The sequence below is a fragment of the Chiloscyllium plagiosum genome, chromosome 43 (genome assembly GCF_004010195.1).
Source record: "Chiloscyllium plagiosum isolate BGI_BamShark_2017 chromosome 43, ASM401019v2, whole genome shotgun sequence".
NCBI classification, from domain to species: Eukaryota; Metazoa; Chordata; class Chondrichthyes; order Orectolobiformes; family Hemiscylliidae; genus Chiloscyllium; species Chiloscyllium plagiosum.
Window position 1 is genome coordinate 7,192,015 of NC_057752.1, and position 19,340 is coordinate 7,211,354.

General features: G+C 42.1%; 1 protein-coding gene across 9 annotated transcripts in view; it reads right to left on the bottom strand.

Moving 5' to 3' along the window:
- The window catches only part of LOC122543340 (spermatogenesis-associated serine-rich protein 2-like), a 138,664-nt gene that overhangs the window by 23,473 nt on the left and 95,851 nt on the right, over positions 1-19,340 (bottom strand). For all 9 annotated transcript variants that reach the window (XM_043681885.1, XM_043681883.1, XM_043681882.1 and 6 more), the window contains one exon: positions 2,961-3,019. In XM_043681885.1, coding sequence (XP_043537820.1) covers positions 2,961-3,019 — 59 coding nt within the window. The remainder of the gene's footprint in view (positions 1-2,960; positions 3,020-19,340) is intronic.

Below are 19,340 nucleotides of genomic sequence, written 5' to 3' on the forward strand. Positions count from 1 at the left end.
GTTTTGCACTTGTTGCGGTTGCAGGGAAAGGTGCCGGGAGTGGAGGTTGGGTTGGTGGGGGGTGTGGACCTGACGAGGGAGTCATGGAGGGAGTGGTCCCTCTGGAACGCTGATAGGGGTGGGGAGGGAAATATATCCCTGCTGGTGGGGTCTGTTTGGAGGTGGCGGAAATGACGGAGGTGATACGATGTATCCGGAGTATGGTGGGGTGGAAGGCGAGGACCAGTGGGGTTCTGTCCTGGTGGCGATTAGAAGGGTGGGGTTCAAGGATGGAGGTGCGGGAAGTGGAGGAGATGCGGTGGAGAGCATCATCGACCACGATGGAGGGGAAATTGCAGTCTTTGAAGAAGAAGGCCATTTGGGCTGTTCGGTAGTGGAATTGGTCCTCCTGGGAGCAGATGCGGCGGAGGCGAAGAATTGGGAATATGGGATGGCGTTTTTACAGGGGGCAGGGTGGGAGGAGGTGTAGTCTAGGTAGCTGTGGGAGTCGGTCGGTTTATAGTAAATGTCCGTGTTGATTTGGTTGCCCGAGATAGAAATGGAGAGGTCTAGGAAGGGGAGGGAGGAGTCTGAGACAGTCCAGGTAAATTTGAGGTCGGGGTGGAAGGTGTTAGTAAAGTGTATGAACTGTTCAACATCCTTGTGGGAGCACGAGGTAGCGCCAATACAATCATCGATGTAGCGGAGGAAAAGGTGGGGGGTGGTGCCAGTGTAGCTGTGGAAGATGGACTGTTCCACATATCTGACGAAGAGGCAGACATAGCTGGGGCCCATGGCTACTCCTTTGGTTTGGAGGAAGTGGGAGGATTGGAAGGAAAAGTTGCTAAGAGTGAGGACCAGTTCAGTCAGTCGGAAGGGTACTGGTTGGGTCGGCAGGAGAGGAAGAAGTGGAGGGCTTGGAGGCCTTCGTGATGGAGGATGGAAGTGTATAGGGACTGGATAGGGACTGGATGTCCATCGTGAAGATAAGGCTTTGGGGGCCGGGGAAGCAAAAATCTTGGAGGAGGTGAAGGGCGTGGGTGGTGTCCCGAACATAGGTGGGGAGTTCTTGGACTAAGGGGGACAGGACAGTGTTGAGGTATGCAGGAATGAGTTCGGTGGGGCAGGAGCAGGCTGAGACAATGGGTCGGACGGGACAGTCGGGTTTGTGGATTTTGGGTAGGAGGTAGAAATGAGCAGTGCGGGGTTGTGGGACTATGAGGTTGGAGGCAGTGGATGGGAGATCTCCTGATGTGATGAGGTTATGGATGGTCTGGGAGATGATGGTTTGGTGGTGGGAGGTGGGGTCATGGTTAAGGGGGCAGTAGGAGGAGGTGTCCGCGAGTTGGCGTCTAGCTTCAGCGGTCTAAAGGTCGATGCGCCAAACTACTATCTCGCCTCCCTTGTCTGCCGGTTTGATGGTGAGGTTGGGGTTGGAGCGGAGGGAGTGGACGGCTGCGCGTTGCGAGGGTGAGAGGTTGGAGTGGGTGAGAGGGGTGGACAGGTTGAGGTGGTCAATGTCGCGGCTGCAGTTGGATATGAAGAGATTGAGAGTGGGTAAGAGCCCACCACGGGGTGGCCAGGTGGATGGGGTGTGTTGGAGGCGGGAGAAGGGGTCATCAGAGGGTGGGCGAGAGTCCTGGTTGAAGAAGTAGGCGCGGAGGCGAAGGCAGCGGAAGAAATGCTTGATGTATCGCCACGTGTCAAACTCATTGATCCGGGAGCGTAGGGTGAGGCCTCTGCTGAGGACTGATTGTTCATCCTCAGAGAGGGGGAGGTCTGGAGGGATAGTGAAAATACGGCAGGGCTGGGAGCTAGGACCTGGTGTGGGGCTGAAGCTGAGAGTGGGGGCGAAGTTAGGCGTGGGGGCGGAGATCGACATGGGAGTGGCGTAGCATGCGGTGTGGCCCTTGAGCAGGTGAGTGACGTCACTGGGGGCGGAAGTGGCACGCCGGGCAGAAACGGCGCTGGTCCCGGTAGCCGTGTATCTGTGGGCGATGATCTTCCTGGCGATCGTGGAGGCAGTTGTCTGGGTGGCGATCGCGGAGGCTGCATGGTTGGTGGTGGCTGTTGTCCATGTGCCGGTGGGGGCAGAGGTGATGTCACCGTTCGCTGCGGCAGTGGTGGCTGCAGCAGCTGCGTGGGCAATGGCACCTGAGTGGTTCCGGAGGTCACGAGAAGGTTCAGGAACGGTCGAGGAATTCGGAGTGTGAGGGTGAGTACATGAAAGTTTTTTGTACTTACTTTCTTTGATGTTCGATATGGCTAGGAAAAAGCGTTTGTTCTGTGTATGAATTCTGAGGATGAAGAACATCAAAGGTCCTTTGCAGGTCTGTGAGAGTGTTGTCCTGAGCTGGGGCAGGGCTGACTGCAGGGACTGTAGGTAGCGGCGCATGGCTGCGAGTGTGGAGCGGAGGATCTGGAGGGAGGTTATGTTGCTGGAGGCTTCGGATTTGTTGCAGGTACTGGTTGTCCTGGTTGGGTCCAAATTGTGTTGGTCTGAACGTAGTCTGGAGTCAGTGGATGCAGAGGTAGGTAATCTACTAGTCTTTCTGATTATTTTTGGGTACTGTCCTTGATATAATGATAAACCTATCTCAAACCTTAAAGTCTCTTATGACCTTGACCATTTCTAGTTTATCATTTATAAAGTACCCTGTTTTTGGACCCTTTTGGGTCCAAAATGAATGACCTTTCATTTGCCTACCTTGAAACCCATTTTTCACAGTTCTTCCCATTCACTTAATCTGTCGATATCTTTTTGTAACTTTACAATTCCATCTACGCTGCTTGCAATACTGTCTCAGCAGTACATGAGCAGCAAATTTGGTGAAGCAGATTTCTATCCCATCATTTGTCACCACATTAAAGGCCTTCAAGTTTAACAGACCAGAAGCATAACTGATTGTTCCATAATCTATCACAACAATAATTCCTAGAACAAGATTTTATTATTAATTGTAAAATAATTGAACACTTACATGCTGCTGCTTTGACTTTATCCATTTCTCCCAACAGTGCCACCTCTCTGTCCATAAAACTGCAATGAAAACGAGAGAGGTTTATTTGTGGATTTTCACTCTAATAAGAGGGGTGCCCTACTAGGATGTAATGCTGAACCATAACTGATTTAAATCAGTTTCTAAAAATTAGGAAAGGGCTGAGATCAGATTTTTAAAGTATAACTTTTTAGGAATGCTATAGGATTTGTGATACCAATCAAGTTATTAAATAACTTTTTTCTTTTGCTGCAAGTAACTCAATATTACATTTTTCATCATGTTTAAAGCAGTTGCACAGATAATTAGTTATGAAAAAGTTGCTTATTAAAAGAAGTTCTAACCTTGTTGTCTGAAGCAAAACTGAATTTTCATCCATGTAGCTTTTGACATCGAAATTAATGATTTTCGACAGGCAAAGTCTTAAATGATAACATGCGATACTAGGTGTATAATATAGATAATTTGGATTTTGGTCAATTTTGTAAAGGTGCTTCTTTTTTAAAAAAAAGTCAGAAAGTCATTTGGAACAGTGACCCACATACATGATTTCCAAAAGGCATGTGACTTCAGTCAAGTACCTGGCAAGACACCCATGGTATCAATAGATGGAATAATTTAAACCGGAGTTTACAATTTAGAATTAGACCATCAGAATTGCGAAAGATTCGTTCCAGCAAACTTGGAAGGGAATCGTAAAATTGTCTCAACAGTCCAATGAAAAGAAACTGAGGACAATTAGTTAAGTAAAACTTTAAAGAGTTAGGATAGGAGTGATATGTCTGTAAAAAGGATAGCATTGGGTTTAAACTTTCATAGTATTTGTTTTGCTGTTGGTGTTAAGATTTAACTGTCTATATATATGTGTGGCTTTGTTTGTTTTTTCTGTGCAATAAATTTATTTGTTTGCTACAGTACTTTTTTTTAAAAAAAGAATCCCCACAGTGTGGAAACAGGCCATTCGGCCCAACAAGTCCACACCATACTCCAAACAGCATCTCACCCAGACCCAACCTCCTACTCTATCCCTCTAGTCCTGCATTGCCCATGGCCAATGCACCTAACATACACACCCCTGAACAGTAAAGGCAATTTGGCATGGCCAATCCACCTAAACTGCACATCTTTGGACTGTGGGAGGAAACTGGAGCACCCAGAGGAAGCACATGCAGATATGGAGAGAATGTGCAAATTCCACACAGTCACTCGAGGCCGGCCTCAAATCTGGGTGTTTGGTGCTGTGAGGCAGCAGTGCTAACCACTGATGCACCGTGCCACCTCTGTACATCTACAGCCGTGTGTGAATATGTTTCAGTGACTAATTGCTATATCAACCAACTACAAACATTAAACATTTGATTTATCAAGCTAGATTTCCTTCCAGGATCTGATTTATTCAGTATTACCATCAGCTGGAATAATCACATGCACACAACTGACAATGGGTTTTGGAAGTCTGTAAGACTTGGATGATGTATAGTGACACCACTTTGCAAAAGCATTAAGTTATTTCATTAGATTTTCTATTTGTATCAATATGACTCATAATAAAGTAGCTGGTACTGGCCTGATATTTAGTCAAGAAAATGCAAAATTTTTAAAACACTTTGAATATAATTTTAGCAATAGTTAAAGCCCTTAAATGCTATAAGTCTCGTATGCAATTATAAAGGGCTTAATAAAAACAGAATGTTGCATGTTTGTAGATTTCAGGGGCAGGATCTTCCTCCGTACTCCTGGAGGTTTAGCGGTGATCATGGAGAGGGCAGACGCCAGCCTGTTGAATACTTGATCACTAAGTGATTTCCCAATGCTATTTTGCCAAATGCAGTTAGGTAAATATTGGTGACTGTATTCTAGTAAGTCAAATTTTATTTATATTGTATTTTGGAATAAAATTATGGCAATGTAAATTGATTAAGTACTAGCATATGTGTTCCCAGAGCAGGGAAACATTACTAGAACTCAAAACTTAAATTGAGAATACCTTTAATGTAATTATGCCAATAACCAATTCCCTTTACTTTACTTCAAACATTACAATATTTCAAGGGAAGCAGCAGTATTCCTATTCAGAATATGGATGAACAGGCTAGGACTTTTAAAATTTCACTTGCATACAGCCTAATCCCACTCCTCAGGCAACTAAAGCAAAGTGTAGTGATAAATATTTTATATCCAACATTGTGATCATCACAGCTAAGTGGAGGGGGAAACCTGCAGGATAAAGAAATGAATTCTTCGTTTCAAATAAAATAACTGAATACTGATTCAATCTCAAAAAGCAGATAACTGTTTAAAATTTTCTCCTGTGGTTTGTGTTATCCACTCTCCAAGTATACATTTTAATTCACTTAGCACTGTCAATTATTCTCCATACGATATAACTGGGTCATTAACTTTTGCTTGCTCAGCTGACAAAACATTGTTATCATAGCACCTTCAACACCCTTCCTGGGAGAAAGAACCCAATAGCTGAACATGGTGGGAAATACTTTTAAAGCCAGAGACCAACATGAATGCATTGGTGGAATAAAATGCAGTATGCACCATTATGGAATCCGAATGATGAACTTCATTATATCAATTATTTGGTGAATTACAATACAACTATCAGAGTGAGATTTCAAGGCTTTAACAAAGTCCTTCTATTTCCAAAGGATATCTAAACATCATTGCATGAATTTAGTACTCTTTAGCAAAGATAGTTGAGTAGCCTGGTAGCTTAGAGTCATAGAGATGTACAGCACAGAAACAGACCCTTCAATCCAACTCGTCCATGCCGACCAGATATTCCAATCTAATCTAGTCCCATTTGCCAGCACTTGGCCCATATCCCTCCAAACCCTTCCTATTCATATACCCATCCAGATGTCTCTTTATCAGGGCGGCTCAGTGGTTAGCACTGCTGCCTCAGCTCCAGGGTCCCAGGTTCGATTCCAGCCTCAGGCGACGGTCTGTGAGGAGTTTGCACATTCTTCCAGTGTCTGCGTGGGTTTCCCCCAGGTGCTCCCATTTCCTCCCACAGTCCAAAGATGTGCAGGTCGGGTGAATTTGCTATGCTAAATTGCCCCATAGTGTTAGATCAATTAGTCAGAGGAAATGGGTCTGGGTATGTTACTCTTCAGAGGGTCAGTGTTGACTGGTTGGGCCGAAGGGCCTGTTTCCACACTGTAGGGAATCTAATCTAAAAAAAAATGTTGCAATTGTACCAACCTCCATCACTTCCTCTGGCAGCTCATTCCATACATACCATCTCTGCATGCAAATGTTGCCCCGTAGGTCTCTTTTATATCTTTCCCCTCTCACCTTAAACCTATGATCTCTTGTTCTGGACTCCCCCACCCCAGGGAAATGACTTTGTCTATCTATCCTGTCCATGCCCATCATGATTTTATAAACCTCTATAAGGTCACCCCTCAGCCTCCGACTTTCCAAGGAAAAACAGCCCCAGCCTGTTCAACCTCTCCCTATAGCTCAAATCCTCCAACCTTGGCAACATCCTTGCAAAGTGGCCAAACTAACGTCCTGTACAGCCACAACATGACCTCCCAACTTCTGTACTCAATACGCTCACCAATAAAGGAAAGCATACCAAACAACTTCTTCACTATCCTATCTACCTGCGACTCCACTTTCAAGGAGCTACGAACCGGCACTCCAAGGTCTCTTTGTTCAGCAACACTCGCAAGGGCCTTACCATTAAATGTCGAAGTCCTGCTAAGATTAGCCAGAAATTTGACAATTGCATGACTTATCTCGGGCCATAATCTGGGATTTGGATTACCAGGTGCTGGGGATTTGTAAACTCTTAGTTCCATCAATTTTCCCAACACCATTTCCCCACAACTATTCATTACCTTCAGTTCTGTTCTCCATGGACCAAGTGTTGCGCAACATTTTGGGGATGTTACTTGTGTCCCCCTTTGTGATGATAGAAGCAACATACGTGGTTAATTGGTCTGCCATCTCTTTGTCCCGCATGAGAACTTTTCCTGTTTCTAATTGTAATTGTTCTCACTAATCCTTTTTTTCCTCTTCACATACCCCATTTTCCCTTTTTTATCAATCCTTTTGTTGAAACCTAAACTACTCCTAGTCTTTCGACCTGCTGCTTTTTTTTAAAGCCAATTTGTACGCCACTTCTTTGGATCCAGTCCTATCCATAATATGCCTTGTTAGCCATTGCTGGGCCACCTTTTGTGTTTTATTTTGTCAGACAGGATGAAACAACTATTGCAGTTCCTCCAGGTGCTATTTAAATGTTTGTCATTTCTTTCAATAATGTTCCCTCATTTGTTGCAGCCTGTTCTTGCCTCTGCCATTGTAATTTCCTCACTTTAGAATTAAGTCCCCAGTCTTCCAATCAGTTCTTCACTCTTGCGCAAGGGCGCCTCACATCTATATTGACAATTATTCCATTCTTGTGAAGGAATTAAAATTTTAGAATTAAATTGCCATTGTCCAACAGAACTATTGCCACTTTTGGAATATTATGTGCAATTTTGGTCACCCTCCTATTGGAAGGATGCTATGAAGCTTGAAAGGGCTCAGAAAAGATCCACACGGATGTTGCCAGGGTCGGACGGCCTGAGCGACAGGGAGAGGCCAAACAGACTGGGACTGCTTCTCCCTGTGTACCAGAGGCTGAGGGGTGACCCCAGTTACATTTATAAAATCATGAGTTGTATGGGTAGGGTAAATAGACAAGGTCCCCTCCCTAGGATGGGGGAGCCCAGAACGAGAGGGCAATAGGTTTAGGGTGGGAAGGTAAGACTTAAAAGCGGCCTAAGGGCAACCTTTTAAAAATAAAAATGGATCCACTTTCAGTAACGTGACAGAGATATTGCTGTTTGCATCAGGGGCGCAACAAGAGCAAAACCACAGAATGACTAAATTATTTGAGGTTTGCAATTTGCTGACCAGACAAAAATGCGTCCCAATTTATAGCATTGATTTTTGAAGCATACAAACATTTGAATCATGTCTCTGCCCAGGGAAAATCAAAGAAATATTTTAAAATTTTGTCACAATATCAGTTAGTTATAAGTGTCTAAAATAGGACTACAGAAATCATGTTTTTATTATAGATGGCAGAGGTGGAATAAGTTAAAAATCACACAACACCAAGTTTAGTCCAAAAGGTTTATTTGGAAGCACTAAATTTCAGAGTGCCACTCCTTCTTCAGATGGTTGTGGAGTAGGACCATAAGACACACAATTTATTCCAAAAGATTACACTGTCATGCAAGTGAAATGATATATTTAACAAAGTGTTTGGGCTCCTCAACCTAGGGCTTGTCCATCCATCCACTTTTTTCTTTTTTTCCCTCCTTTTCCTTTGTTTTAAAAGATTTTACAAGTTTTTTTTCCCCAAAAGAATACTTATCTTGGAACAGCTGAGAGCCAGAGCAGACCGGGCTAGAGGCCTGGAGCAGAGTCGGAACGGTTGTTGGGCTGGGTATCAGCACGGGTGGTCAGCAGCTTGCAAGGCTGGTCAGACCATGTAATTTGTTTGTCTGACTATAACATTTATCCTTTTAACTATGTCTTTTTTCTAACTTATACCATGAATCACTAAGGTAATGTAACTTTTTTCTTCTTTATTTCTTTGTATCTAAGATTTGTACCGAGGTACTTTGTACTTAAGATGGTGCCATGAGAGGCAACATTGTAAACTTTTCATTGTACTCCTGTACTTGACAATATATGACAATAAAGGATATTCAATTCTATTTACTTTAAGAAAGTGACTTGCGTAAGCATCAAATTAATGTTGGGAAACAAATCACGTTCCTTCCATTCCAAGCACATGACATGTCAGTATGCAGCATATTTAGCCCAAGTACATTGCTACTAGCTACAAAGTTAAATATCATCTGTACTCCATGTCTCAAGCATTCCCCAATGCAACACCATGACTTTTTCCACTTCTCAAACCAGCCTGCATGTGGCCTCTCTAATTAAGATTGCTGGTTTCAAATTCATTTGACAAATTGAAAAGAATATTTTTCAATCCTTCAATTGTGCTACATCTGTACCAGCTGGTAGTTATGGAGCAGGGTGCACTGTAAATTTTGGTTTTGCCAACGCCACTTGTGATTTGCTTTGCCAATGAATAAAAAAGGTGCTGAGCAAAGACCAAAACTCCTACGGTAATGCAATGAAAATAATTTTTCTTCTTGGGGTGGGGAGGTGGGAGAACAGGCTGCATTTTTGCCCATCTATTGGTATCAATCATGTATTTTGAAACCAGTGTTTGTATGTAGTAACAGGTTCCCTCCTTGGAACAATATTGATAAGGCAGTTGGGTTTCAGCTTTCGTTGCTACTTTATTGAATTCAATTTCACAAATGCTGGGATTTGAACTCAGCTACTGTTCCTTCAAATCCTATGTACAACCCATGTTCTACTATTTAACATTCTGACAGCTGCATAATAATTTTCTGTACAAAGACAGTGCTTTTGCAAGGATAGAGTGCACTCACATGAAAAGAGTGTGTCCAAATATATTTACTTTTTAACTGACCCAATGACTATAAAGTGTAATGGGATCATTCCCAAAGACTTTTCATGCCTGGTATTTTTTCCAGAACAAACTGCCATCAGACCCAACTGACATCTTTTAGATTCTTATTAGACTGCTTCATTTCAACAGTGACAAAATCTACCAAATGTGGTGAAACACATTGCTGACATCCATTGCAGAACCAACTGTTGTAAAAGCTTTTCTCGGTTTGATACTTAATGAGAGAACAACGCACTGCCACAATGTTCTTTTCACTTACTAGTGCAATCTCAATTTGATAGCAATCCACTATCAGATTAGTAATCATGTGTTTCCACCACATTCAGCAGATTTTGTTTAATCGTTGTAATAGTTATGTCATTCACATGGGAAAATAAAATCTAGTTTTATGCTAATATTATCACATTGTGGTCTGGATATTCAAATGTCAGCAATGCTCAAAAGACTACAAAGTATCAGCTCATGTTCAGTTGGTGGAGAAGGAAAAAATGTGGCTACACAAAGATGAGAATTTTGAGATGGTATAAAAACATAAGAACAGGAGCAGACTATTCAGCCCCTTGAGTCTGTCCCATCATTTAACAAAATCATGTCTGATCTATGGCAGAACTCCATTTAGCTGCTTTTGGCCCATATCCCTTAATACCTTGGCTTAATAAAATTTTACATCAAGTTTAAAATTAACAATTAATCTCACTTCAATTATCACTGGTGAGAGGTCCAAACCTCTACCACCCTCTGTGTGTAGAAGTGCTTCCTAACATTTCTCCTGAATGGTCTGGCCCTAATTCTCAGACTCTGTCCTTTAGTTCCAGAATCCCAACTAGCGGCAATAGTTTATCTTTATCTACCCTGTCTTTTTCTATTAAATATACTGAAGACCACGATTACATCATCCTATAACCTTCTAAACTCTAGAGAAAACAGGCCTAATTTGGATAATCTCTCCTGATGACTTAACCCCTGAAGTCCAGGTGCCATTCCTGTAAACCTACGTTGTACTGCCTCCAAGATCAATACATCCATCCTTACTAAGGTGTGGTGCCTACATCTGCTCACAAGTCAGGTGTAACCAGGATTTTATACAACTGCACCCTTGTACTTCAGTCCTCTAGATGGAAAGACCAGTCTTCTTTATTATTTTCTGCACCTGTTCGGGCTTAGTAAGCCATCGCAATCAGTGCTTTTTAAGAGATTCTTTCTTGCTCTAAAAACACAAAGCATCAGATTAAAATTTCTGGCATGCGAGAGGATAGGTATTCTCAATGAGGAATCAGGAAACTGTATTAAAGACGCCGTGGAAATAGAATGCAGCTCGGTTAACAGAACATAATCTAGACAGCTGATCTTCTCCAAAGTCAGGTTAATGAACCGTTTAAAACAAAAATTCTAGCAATGAAATGCGGTATATTTAAACCTTGACAACTAACAATGAGAGAATAGGGAGAGATCTTGCAATTCATCATCGTATAATTGGTCAATTGTTTCCTTTGTTTGTTTACTTGGTTGACCCTTTTTTGGCTGTGTTTTACTCCCACTCATTATTCATCCATCTAGTAACTCTATAGGCTCAAGGTGGTTTGAGGATGACATACCTAAGTACAAACATTCCAAATGCTTTATGGAGGACATGGCAATCTAGTATCTGATTCAGGTACATCTGCAGTATTTGGCAGTATTGTTACTAATCGACAAGCCAGAGGGACAGATGCCACTGGGAGTTTCCACTCAACTCGAGAAAATCTTAAAAGCAAGTTCCCATTGGTGGCTCAGGCTCGACAAGCAAAAAGTGGTTTACCAGAGCAGAACTTGACATTCACAAGCCTCAGCTTTGTCAAATATGCCTAAGCTTCCTGTATTTGGGTAACTGGTATGTAAATTGCCCACTAATTTGAAAACTTGAACGTGGTGATTGATTTCCCCAAGGGTCAGATAGCTGGATGACCAAAACCACGACTCTAGTAAACTTTCTTTCATTGACATTAATGTCTCCATTAATTCAATACTTACTTTTTCTAGAATTTGCTCTTTTCTCATCTATCTTGTCTGTCTGCACACTTTTAGCAGATGTTACTTCACTGATTTACTCAATTTGTATCTTTCATCGATTTTTTAAAATTTCAAGCAATATATAATGGGTTACAGATGGAAATAGCAGAAGACATACAGCAGCTAACATAATATGCAATATTGCTCAAAAGACTTAAGAATTAGTGGAGAGAATAAGAAAATAATGGGCTGACAACTAAGGAGGATGTAAATGGGATTAAACACGTTTATATCTGCTATAAAAGTTCTTCAAAATGGCTAAATAGAATACATGATACATGTTTCCTAGTTTTGTTATGATGTGTATTTTAGTTACAGTATTTATTTAATTCTATTGCAAAGTGTCACAGTTCACAGAAGAACCAAATTTAAGTTGTCTACTGGAGATCTGTGGAGCCATTTAATTTAAGGACCTTCCTATTTTGTACACTTCCAACAATTCTCTGCTCCACGTCAATAACAAAAAAGTGTGTTGGAGAACAAAATAATACTCTAATCAAAGGCAATATTCTTTTCTTCAATTTTCTTCTTCCTTTGGGGATGTGCATAGATTTGTTAGGATCACACATGCAAAGCAGTTTTCAATTATGTTTTAATGCAAAAGTTCCTTACGTTTTATTCTGTGAATGCAATATATCAGAATACTGGATAAAGGCTGAGTGTGCAATACCTAAATAGTTCCATGCACACTCCGTTCGTGTGAATGAGGGAATTGACAACAATTGACAAACCCTCACACAAATCATGCTGGTACTTTAGTTGACAAGTTGTCAAAAATGCAGTGCCTGATCTAGCAGTTAAAAAGCATAAAATGCTCCCAGACAGCAGATGTACAACTGGTTCAAATCAACAGAAATTAGAACATGGTCAAATTAGAAATCATATCACCAGTGTTAATGTATAAACATGTATCAAAATAATACAATTACCCATAAAACTAATGCTAGTGTTTGAGTGACCAAGTTACAGCTGTATCCAAATTTCAACCCTTCTGGTATTACAAAGTAAACTGCTGGAAATCTGAAATGAAGACAACATATACTGGAAATAGTCAGGAGGTCTTGCAGTGAGAAACAAAATTAATGTTTCAGATCAAGGGCCTTTCTTCAGCTTCTGAAGCAGAAGGTACATTACCTAAAATGTTAATTTGACTTTCCCCTCCATCGATCCACCCTTTTGGTATTGTCTTAACCCTCAATCCATTTTTCAAAAGGCAACTGCTTAAAAATTTAAATAATTAAATGTGATAGACACCAACATATTTTTTTATGTTCACCCTTGTTCTCGAGTTAGCACACAACTTCTGATGGCTATCCAGCTGCAAGTCAATTGGGTGAAGGGCAGGTTCTGGCTCTGCTATAGTGGAATATAAATTAAGGATGGAGATCAAACCTTTTTAAATAATTTGCAACTAAAACCACTTTCTCCTTGACCTTTCAATTTTGAAATGTCCTTTGAAAAAAAGAGTACTATCCACCGATAATTGACAAATAAAACCAGATGCAGGAGGTCTGGCAGCATCTGTGGAGAGACACTGACTTCGGAACTGACAATTTCACACAACAGTATCTCTTGTGGATCACAGAGCTATTACAAAGGCTACAATCCAATTAAAGAGGAAAGGTGACAAAAGGTGAAACAAAAAAGGCATCCATTGGCATGTTAGTATTAAGCGATTAAAAATCACACCCTTGGCAAATTGGCAGCTTTATTCATTTTCCCTACTGTTTGTTATGTGACCAATTTTCTTTATGTGTTAAACATCAAAGAAACAGTTTTTGTCTTGAATGTGACAGTTCTTCAGCTGGCTGGGTCAGGTGGTTTCTCATCAGTAATATTAATTCAAGGGTTGACAGAAGTCCAGCAATGTTCTAGATTTTGACATATAATTTTAACACATTGCCTTATGATGTCTGTGACTTTGAACAGAGTGCTGGGAGTTGGGGGAAAGAAGTGCTCCTTTCGGATTAACGAGTTCAACTTGCGGCGAGACATCGAACAATTCTTCCGCTGCCTTCGCCTCCGCGCCTACTTCTTCAACCAGGATTATGACCCCATCTCCCACCACCAAACCATCATCTCCAAGACCATCCATAACCTCATCACTTCAGGGGATCTCCCATCCACCGCCTCCAACCTTATTGTCCCACAACCCCGCACCGCCCGTTTCTACCTCCTGCGCAAAATCCACAAACCTGACTGCCCCGGCCAACCCATTGTCTCAGCCTGCTCCTACCCCACCGAACTCATCTTTGCATACCTCTACACGGTCCTGTCCTCCTTAGTCCAAGAACTCCCCACCTACGTTCGGGACACCACCCACGCCCTCCACCTCCTCCATGATTTTCGCTTCCCCGGTCCCCAACGCCTTATCTTCACCATGGACATCCAGTCCGTGTACACCTCCATCCCCCCATCATGAAGGACTCAAAGCCCTCCGCTTCTTCCTTTCCCGCCGTACCAACCAGTACCCTTCCACTGAACACCCTCCTTCGACTGACTGAACTGGTCCTCACTCTGAACAACTTCTCTTTCCAATCCTCCCACTTCCTCTAAACCAAAGGAGTAGCCATGGGCACCCGCATGGGCCCCAGCTATGCCTGCCTCTTCGTAGGATATGTGGAACAGTCCATCTTCTGCAGCTACACTGGCACCACCCCCACCTTTTCCTCCGCTACATCGATGACTGTATCGGCGCTGTCTCGCGCTCCCATGAGGAGATTGAACAGTTCATCCACTTTACCAACACCTTCCACCCCGACCTCAAATTTACCTCAGACCCCTCCCTCCCCTTCCTAGACCTCTCCATTTCTATCCCGGGCAACCAAATCAACACGGACATTTACTATAAACCGACCGACTCCCACAGCTACCTAGACTACACCTCCTCCCACCCTGCCCCCTGTAAAAACGCCATCCCATATTCCCAATTCCTTCGTCTCCGCCGCATCTGCTCCCAGGAGGACCAGTTCCAAAACCGTACAACCCAGATGGCCTCCTTCTTCAAGGACCGCAGTTTCCCCACAGACGTGGTAAACGATGCTCTCCACTGCATCTCCTCCACTTCCCGCTCCTCCGCCCTTGAGCCCCGCCCCTCCAATCGCCACCAGGACAGAACCCCACTGGTCCTCACCTACCACTCCACCAACCTCCATATACAGCGTATCATCCGCCGTCATTTTGGGCTTGGAAGACTGTTCTTGGTGTAATCGATCAAAAATAAGTCATAATCTTGATCACATTCTTCGAACATCTTAACTACATCATTTGCTGCAGTTGCCCCAGTTTTTGCAATCAAACTCTATCAACCATTCATTAGCATGTGCCAATGCCATTGTAATACTGACCACTCCTCTCCCGTTTACCTACAATATAACACTGTTACTTCTCAAATTTCAAGCCAATTTAATCTCAATTCACGTTAATCCAACGTTTGATTCAACTGTTAGATTTTGGGAGTTCAGGATAATGGTTATTTAATATAAGTAGTTGACCATTGATAAGGAATTTTCAGATAGTTTATTAAATTTGACTACAAGCAACAATTACATGTGATGCATTAGTCAATTAGACAAGAAAAAGTATATGACCTGTGACAATTGAGAAAGGTTCACTGCTATCACCCTCACCTTGACCTCCTTCCACCTATCGCATTTCCAACGCCCCTCCCCCAAGTCCCTCCTCCCTACCTTTTATCTTAGCCTGCTGGACACACTTTCCTCATTCCTGAAGAAGGGCTCATGCCCGAAATATCGATTCTCCTGCTCCTTGGATGCTGCCTGACCTGCTGCGCTTTTCCAGCAACACATTTTCAGCTCTGATTCTTACTCTACTACAGGGAAAAAAAATGAGCTGTTTGGTGAGAATCTGGTAAGTGGCCAAAGTTAATTTTATTCTTAAGATTCAAAATAGCATAGGAGCTTGTGGAAAGGTTAATAAATATTTTTATTGAATAATTAAGTAATTAATTTCAATACATTAAGGATGGCAGGGCAAGTGATGCATCATGGTTGCAACATGTGGGTGCTCCTGGATGCCAGTGTAGCTGAAAATGAACAGATAAGGGGATCCAGAGGGCAGCAACCTGTCTTAGTAATTGTCTAACAGGTGTGAGGCTATTTCTGCTTGTTTGGATGAGAGCAAGGGGTGCAGCATGGATGAACTAACTGACCAGGCATCGTGATACAGGAAGCCATTCCTTTTTGTACCCCGACTTGAATGTATTAGCAGTAGTCTATTATAGTGAGGGGAATTAACACTACCCTCTGAAGCAGAGAGAGAGAGTGCGCACATAAGAGAGAGAGAAAGGTATTTACATAGGAAATGATAAAACAGTGTGACAGGAAAAGATAGAGAGTACAAATCTGAGAGTAAACCAGCAGGTAAAACTAGAAAGTACAAAACTAAAAAAAAAAGGCCATCTGAACACATGTAGCAAGTAAAATAAAACAATGAACTAACAGCACAACCAGAAATGGATACATACAATCGGATAGCCATTACAGAGATGTGTTTGCAGGATGACACAGATCAGGATCTGAATACTGAAAGGTAAATGACATTTAGGAAGGAGAGGAAGCTAAGAAAGGTGGAGGGATGGTTCTGTTAATTAATGATGATATTATCGCAAAGAGAAGGATGACCTAAGTTCAGGAAAGCAGGATGCAGAAATAGTTTGGGTAGAGATAAAAGGCAAGATGTTACATGTGGGAGTGGTGTAAAAGCCTCCTAACAGTAACCACCTGGTAAGGTGGTCTATGGAAAAAGTGATTGGAGCCTGTCAGAAGGTACAGCAAAAATCATGGGGTTTTTAAATCGCCACAGACTGGAAAAATTAGACAGGCAAAGGTAGCCCGGATGAGAAGTTCATAAAAGGCTTTCTCAATAGTTTCACAGCACAGCATATTCTGGAGCCAACCTGAGGGCAGGCGATACAAACCTGGAATTACGCAATGAGATAAAATTAGTTAATGATTCCTTACTGAAGGCAACCCTAGACAGCAGCAATCATAATATGATTGAATTTTACATTTAGTTTAAGGGAGAGGAGTGGATCAAAGACAGGCCAATTAGGAGGGCATGCAAGCAGAACTGGCTAAAGTTAACTGGCAAAGTTGGTTAAGGGATAGGTCAATACAGGTGCAATGGCAGATACTGAAGGAGATATTTCAGAATGTGCAGAATAGATACATTCAAAGGAGAAAGAAAAAATCCTAAGGGGTAAATCCACCATCCATGGTTAATTTAAAAATTAGAGATAGTATTGACAATACATATTTGTGGATTAGAGAATTGGGGGAAAAAAATGAAAGGTCTGCTATTGATAAAAGCTAATAAAATTTGGGAGAGAGGTTTCTGAAAAGAGACATAAAGATTGTTTTAGGACCTATATTGCTAGATCAACAGAAAGCTTTGGAAGGGGCCTCTAATGTTCAAGTGGAAAAAAACAAGTTTGTAAAATCTCTCCTCATAGTTAATACCCTCCAAACCAGAAAACATCCTGGTAAACATTTTTCTGTACCCTTTCCAAAGCCTCAACATCCTTCTGGTAGTGTGATGACCAGAACTGTATGTAACATTCCAAAGGTGGCCTAACTAAAGTTCTATACAGCTGCAACATGACTTGCCAAAGGGTTCAGAAGGGAAACATAGGCTTGCAAATCAAAAGGACATGGTGGCATTGCAGGACAATGTTAGACAAATATATCCAGAGTGGGACAGAACATACAAGCATAAACAAAAAAGCAGCAAACAGGGACAAAGTGTGAAGAAAAAGGTATTAAAGTAAGATCAGTATCTCTTTATTTGAAAGGATGTAATATTTGGAACAAAACAAATGAATTAACCACACAAATAGAGCTTAATGGCTATGATATTATAGCTATTGCAGAAGGATCAGTGCTGGGTCCACTGCTTTTCGTCATTTATATAAATGATTTGGATGTGAACATAGGAGGTATGGTTAATAAGTTTGCAGATGACACATGTTGTGAAACCTGAAAGGGTGCAGACAAGATTTATAAGGATGTTGCCAAGGTTGGAGGGTTTGAGCTATGGGGAGAGGCTGAGGGATAACATTATAGAGGTTTATAAAGGATAGGGTAAATAGACAAGGTCTTTTCCCCAGGGTGGAGGAGTCCAAAATAGAGGGCAGAGGTTAAAGGTAAGAGGGGAAAAGGGAGTAAAGGGGCAACATTTTCACACAGAGGGTGGTGTGCATATGGAATGAGCTGCCAGAGGAAGTGATGGAGGCTGATACAGCTACAACATTTAAAAGGCATCTGGATCAGTATATGAATAGGAAGGGTTGAGAGGGATAGGGGCGAACTGCTGGCAAATGGGACTAGATTAGGTTGGGATATCTGGTTGGCATGGACAAGTTGGACCAAAGGGTCTGTTTACATGCTGTATATCTCTGTGACTATTAAGTGGTTACAAGGAGATCAAAGCTGGGGATTAAACATTCAGAGATAATGTGACCTTTCGAAAGGATGGGCAGACAGCAAGGATGATGATGTGGCTTTGTTAGTACAAGATGGAATCAGTACAGTAGTCAGAAATGATCTTTGATCGAATGATGTAGAATCCATATGGATGGAGGCAAGAACTAACAAGGAGAAGGCAACACTGGTGGAAGTAGTCTATAGGTCCCCCAACAGCGGCTTTCTCTCGGACAGAGAATACACCAGGAGACAAATGAAGGCAGATAATACAAAAGGCAGTACATTAATCATAGATTACTTTAATCGTCATAGATTTCTTTAATCGTCATAGATTTGGAAAGTCAATTTGGCACAGGTAGCCACAAGGAAGAAGTCAGAGAGCATGTGACGTAGCTTCCTAGAATGATACACTGTGGATCCAACCAGTGGTCAGCCTATTTTGGATCTGCTAACGTATAGTGAGGCAAGTTTAATAAATGATCTCACAATAAGAGACCCCTGAAGGAACAGGTGACCATAACACTGTAGAATGTAGCAGTTTGAGAGTGAGAAACAACTGTGCTAAACTTAAATAAGGGTAATTACAAAGCAGTGAGAGGAGAACTGTCTGGAGTAGATGGAAAATCAGTATAGTCGAGAAGATGGTCGATGAACAATGGCAAACATTGAAAATAAATCATTTACGACTCACAACAAATATATCACAGTGAGGAAAAAGGATTCTAGGAAGGGAGTGAATCGACCATGGTTAATCTTTTTATATTTAGAGGGAGAGAGAGACAATAATGAACAAATATGTATTCATGACTTGGATGAGGGAAGTGCGTGTGCTATTGCAAAGTTTGCAGATAGCACAAAAATGGAAGGCAAGTGAATAGAATATCCTTTTACTGTCATGTGTTCTCAAGTACAGATGTACAGAAGTATAATGAAAAGTTTAGAGTATTGCCTCATATAGTGCCATCTTAAGTACCTAGGTACAAATCTTAGATACAAAAAGAGGAATAAAAAGAAAAGTAGTTGCATTACTTGACAGAAATAAGACATAGTTACAGTCATATAAACAAATTAGAACTCAACATTACATTGCAGTAGCTGAGCACGGGGGCTTCTACACATGGTCTGACCATCTGCATCAGGCCCCAGTACAACAACCACCCCCACTCCGCTCCAAACCTCCAGTCCACTCCACACCAGCTCTACGCTGCTCCATGGTAAGTTTTCTCAAGGACTCAATGCCCCTTGCTGGCCTCCGCTCTGGGACTGCTTTCTCGCGGCTCCTCCATTCCCCTCCGGGTAAATCAAAGTCATGAGTTGAAACGAAAGCAGGGAGGAGGAAAA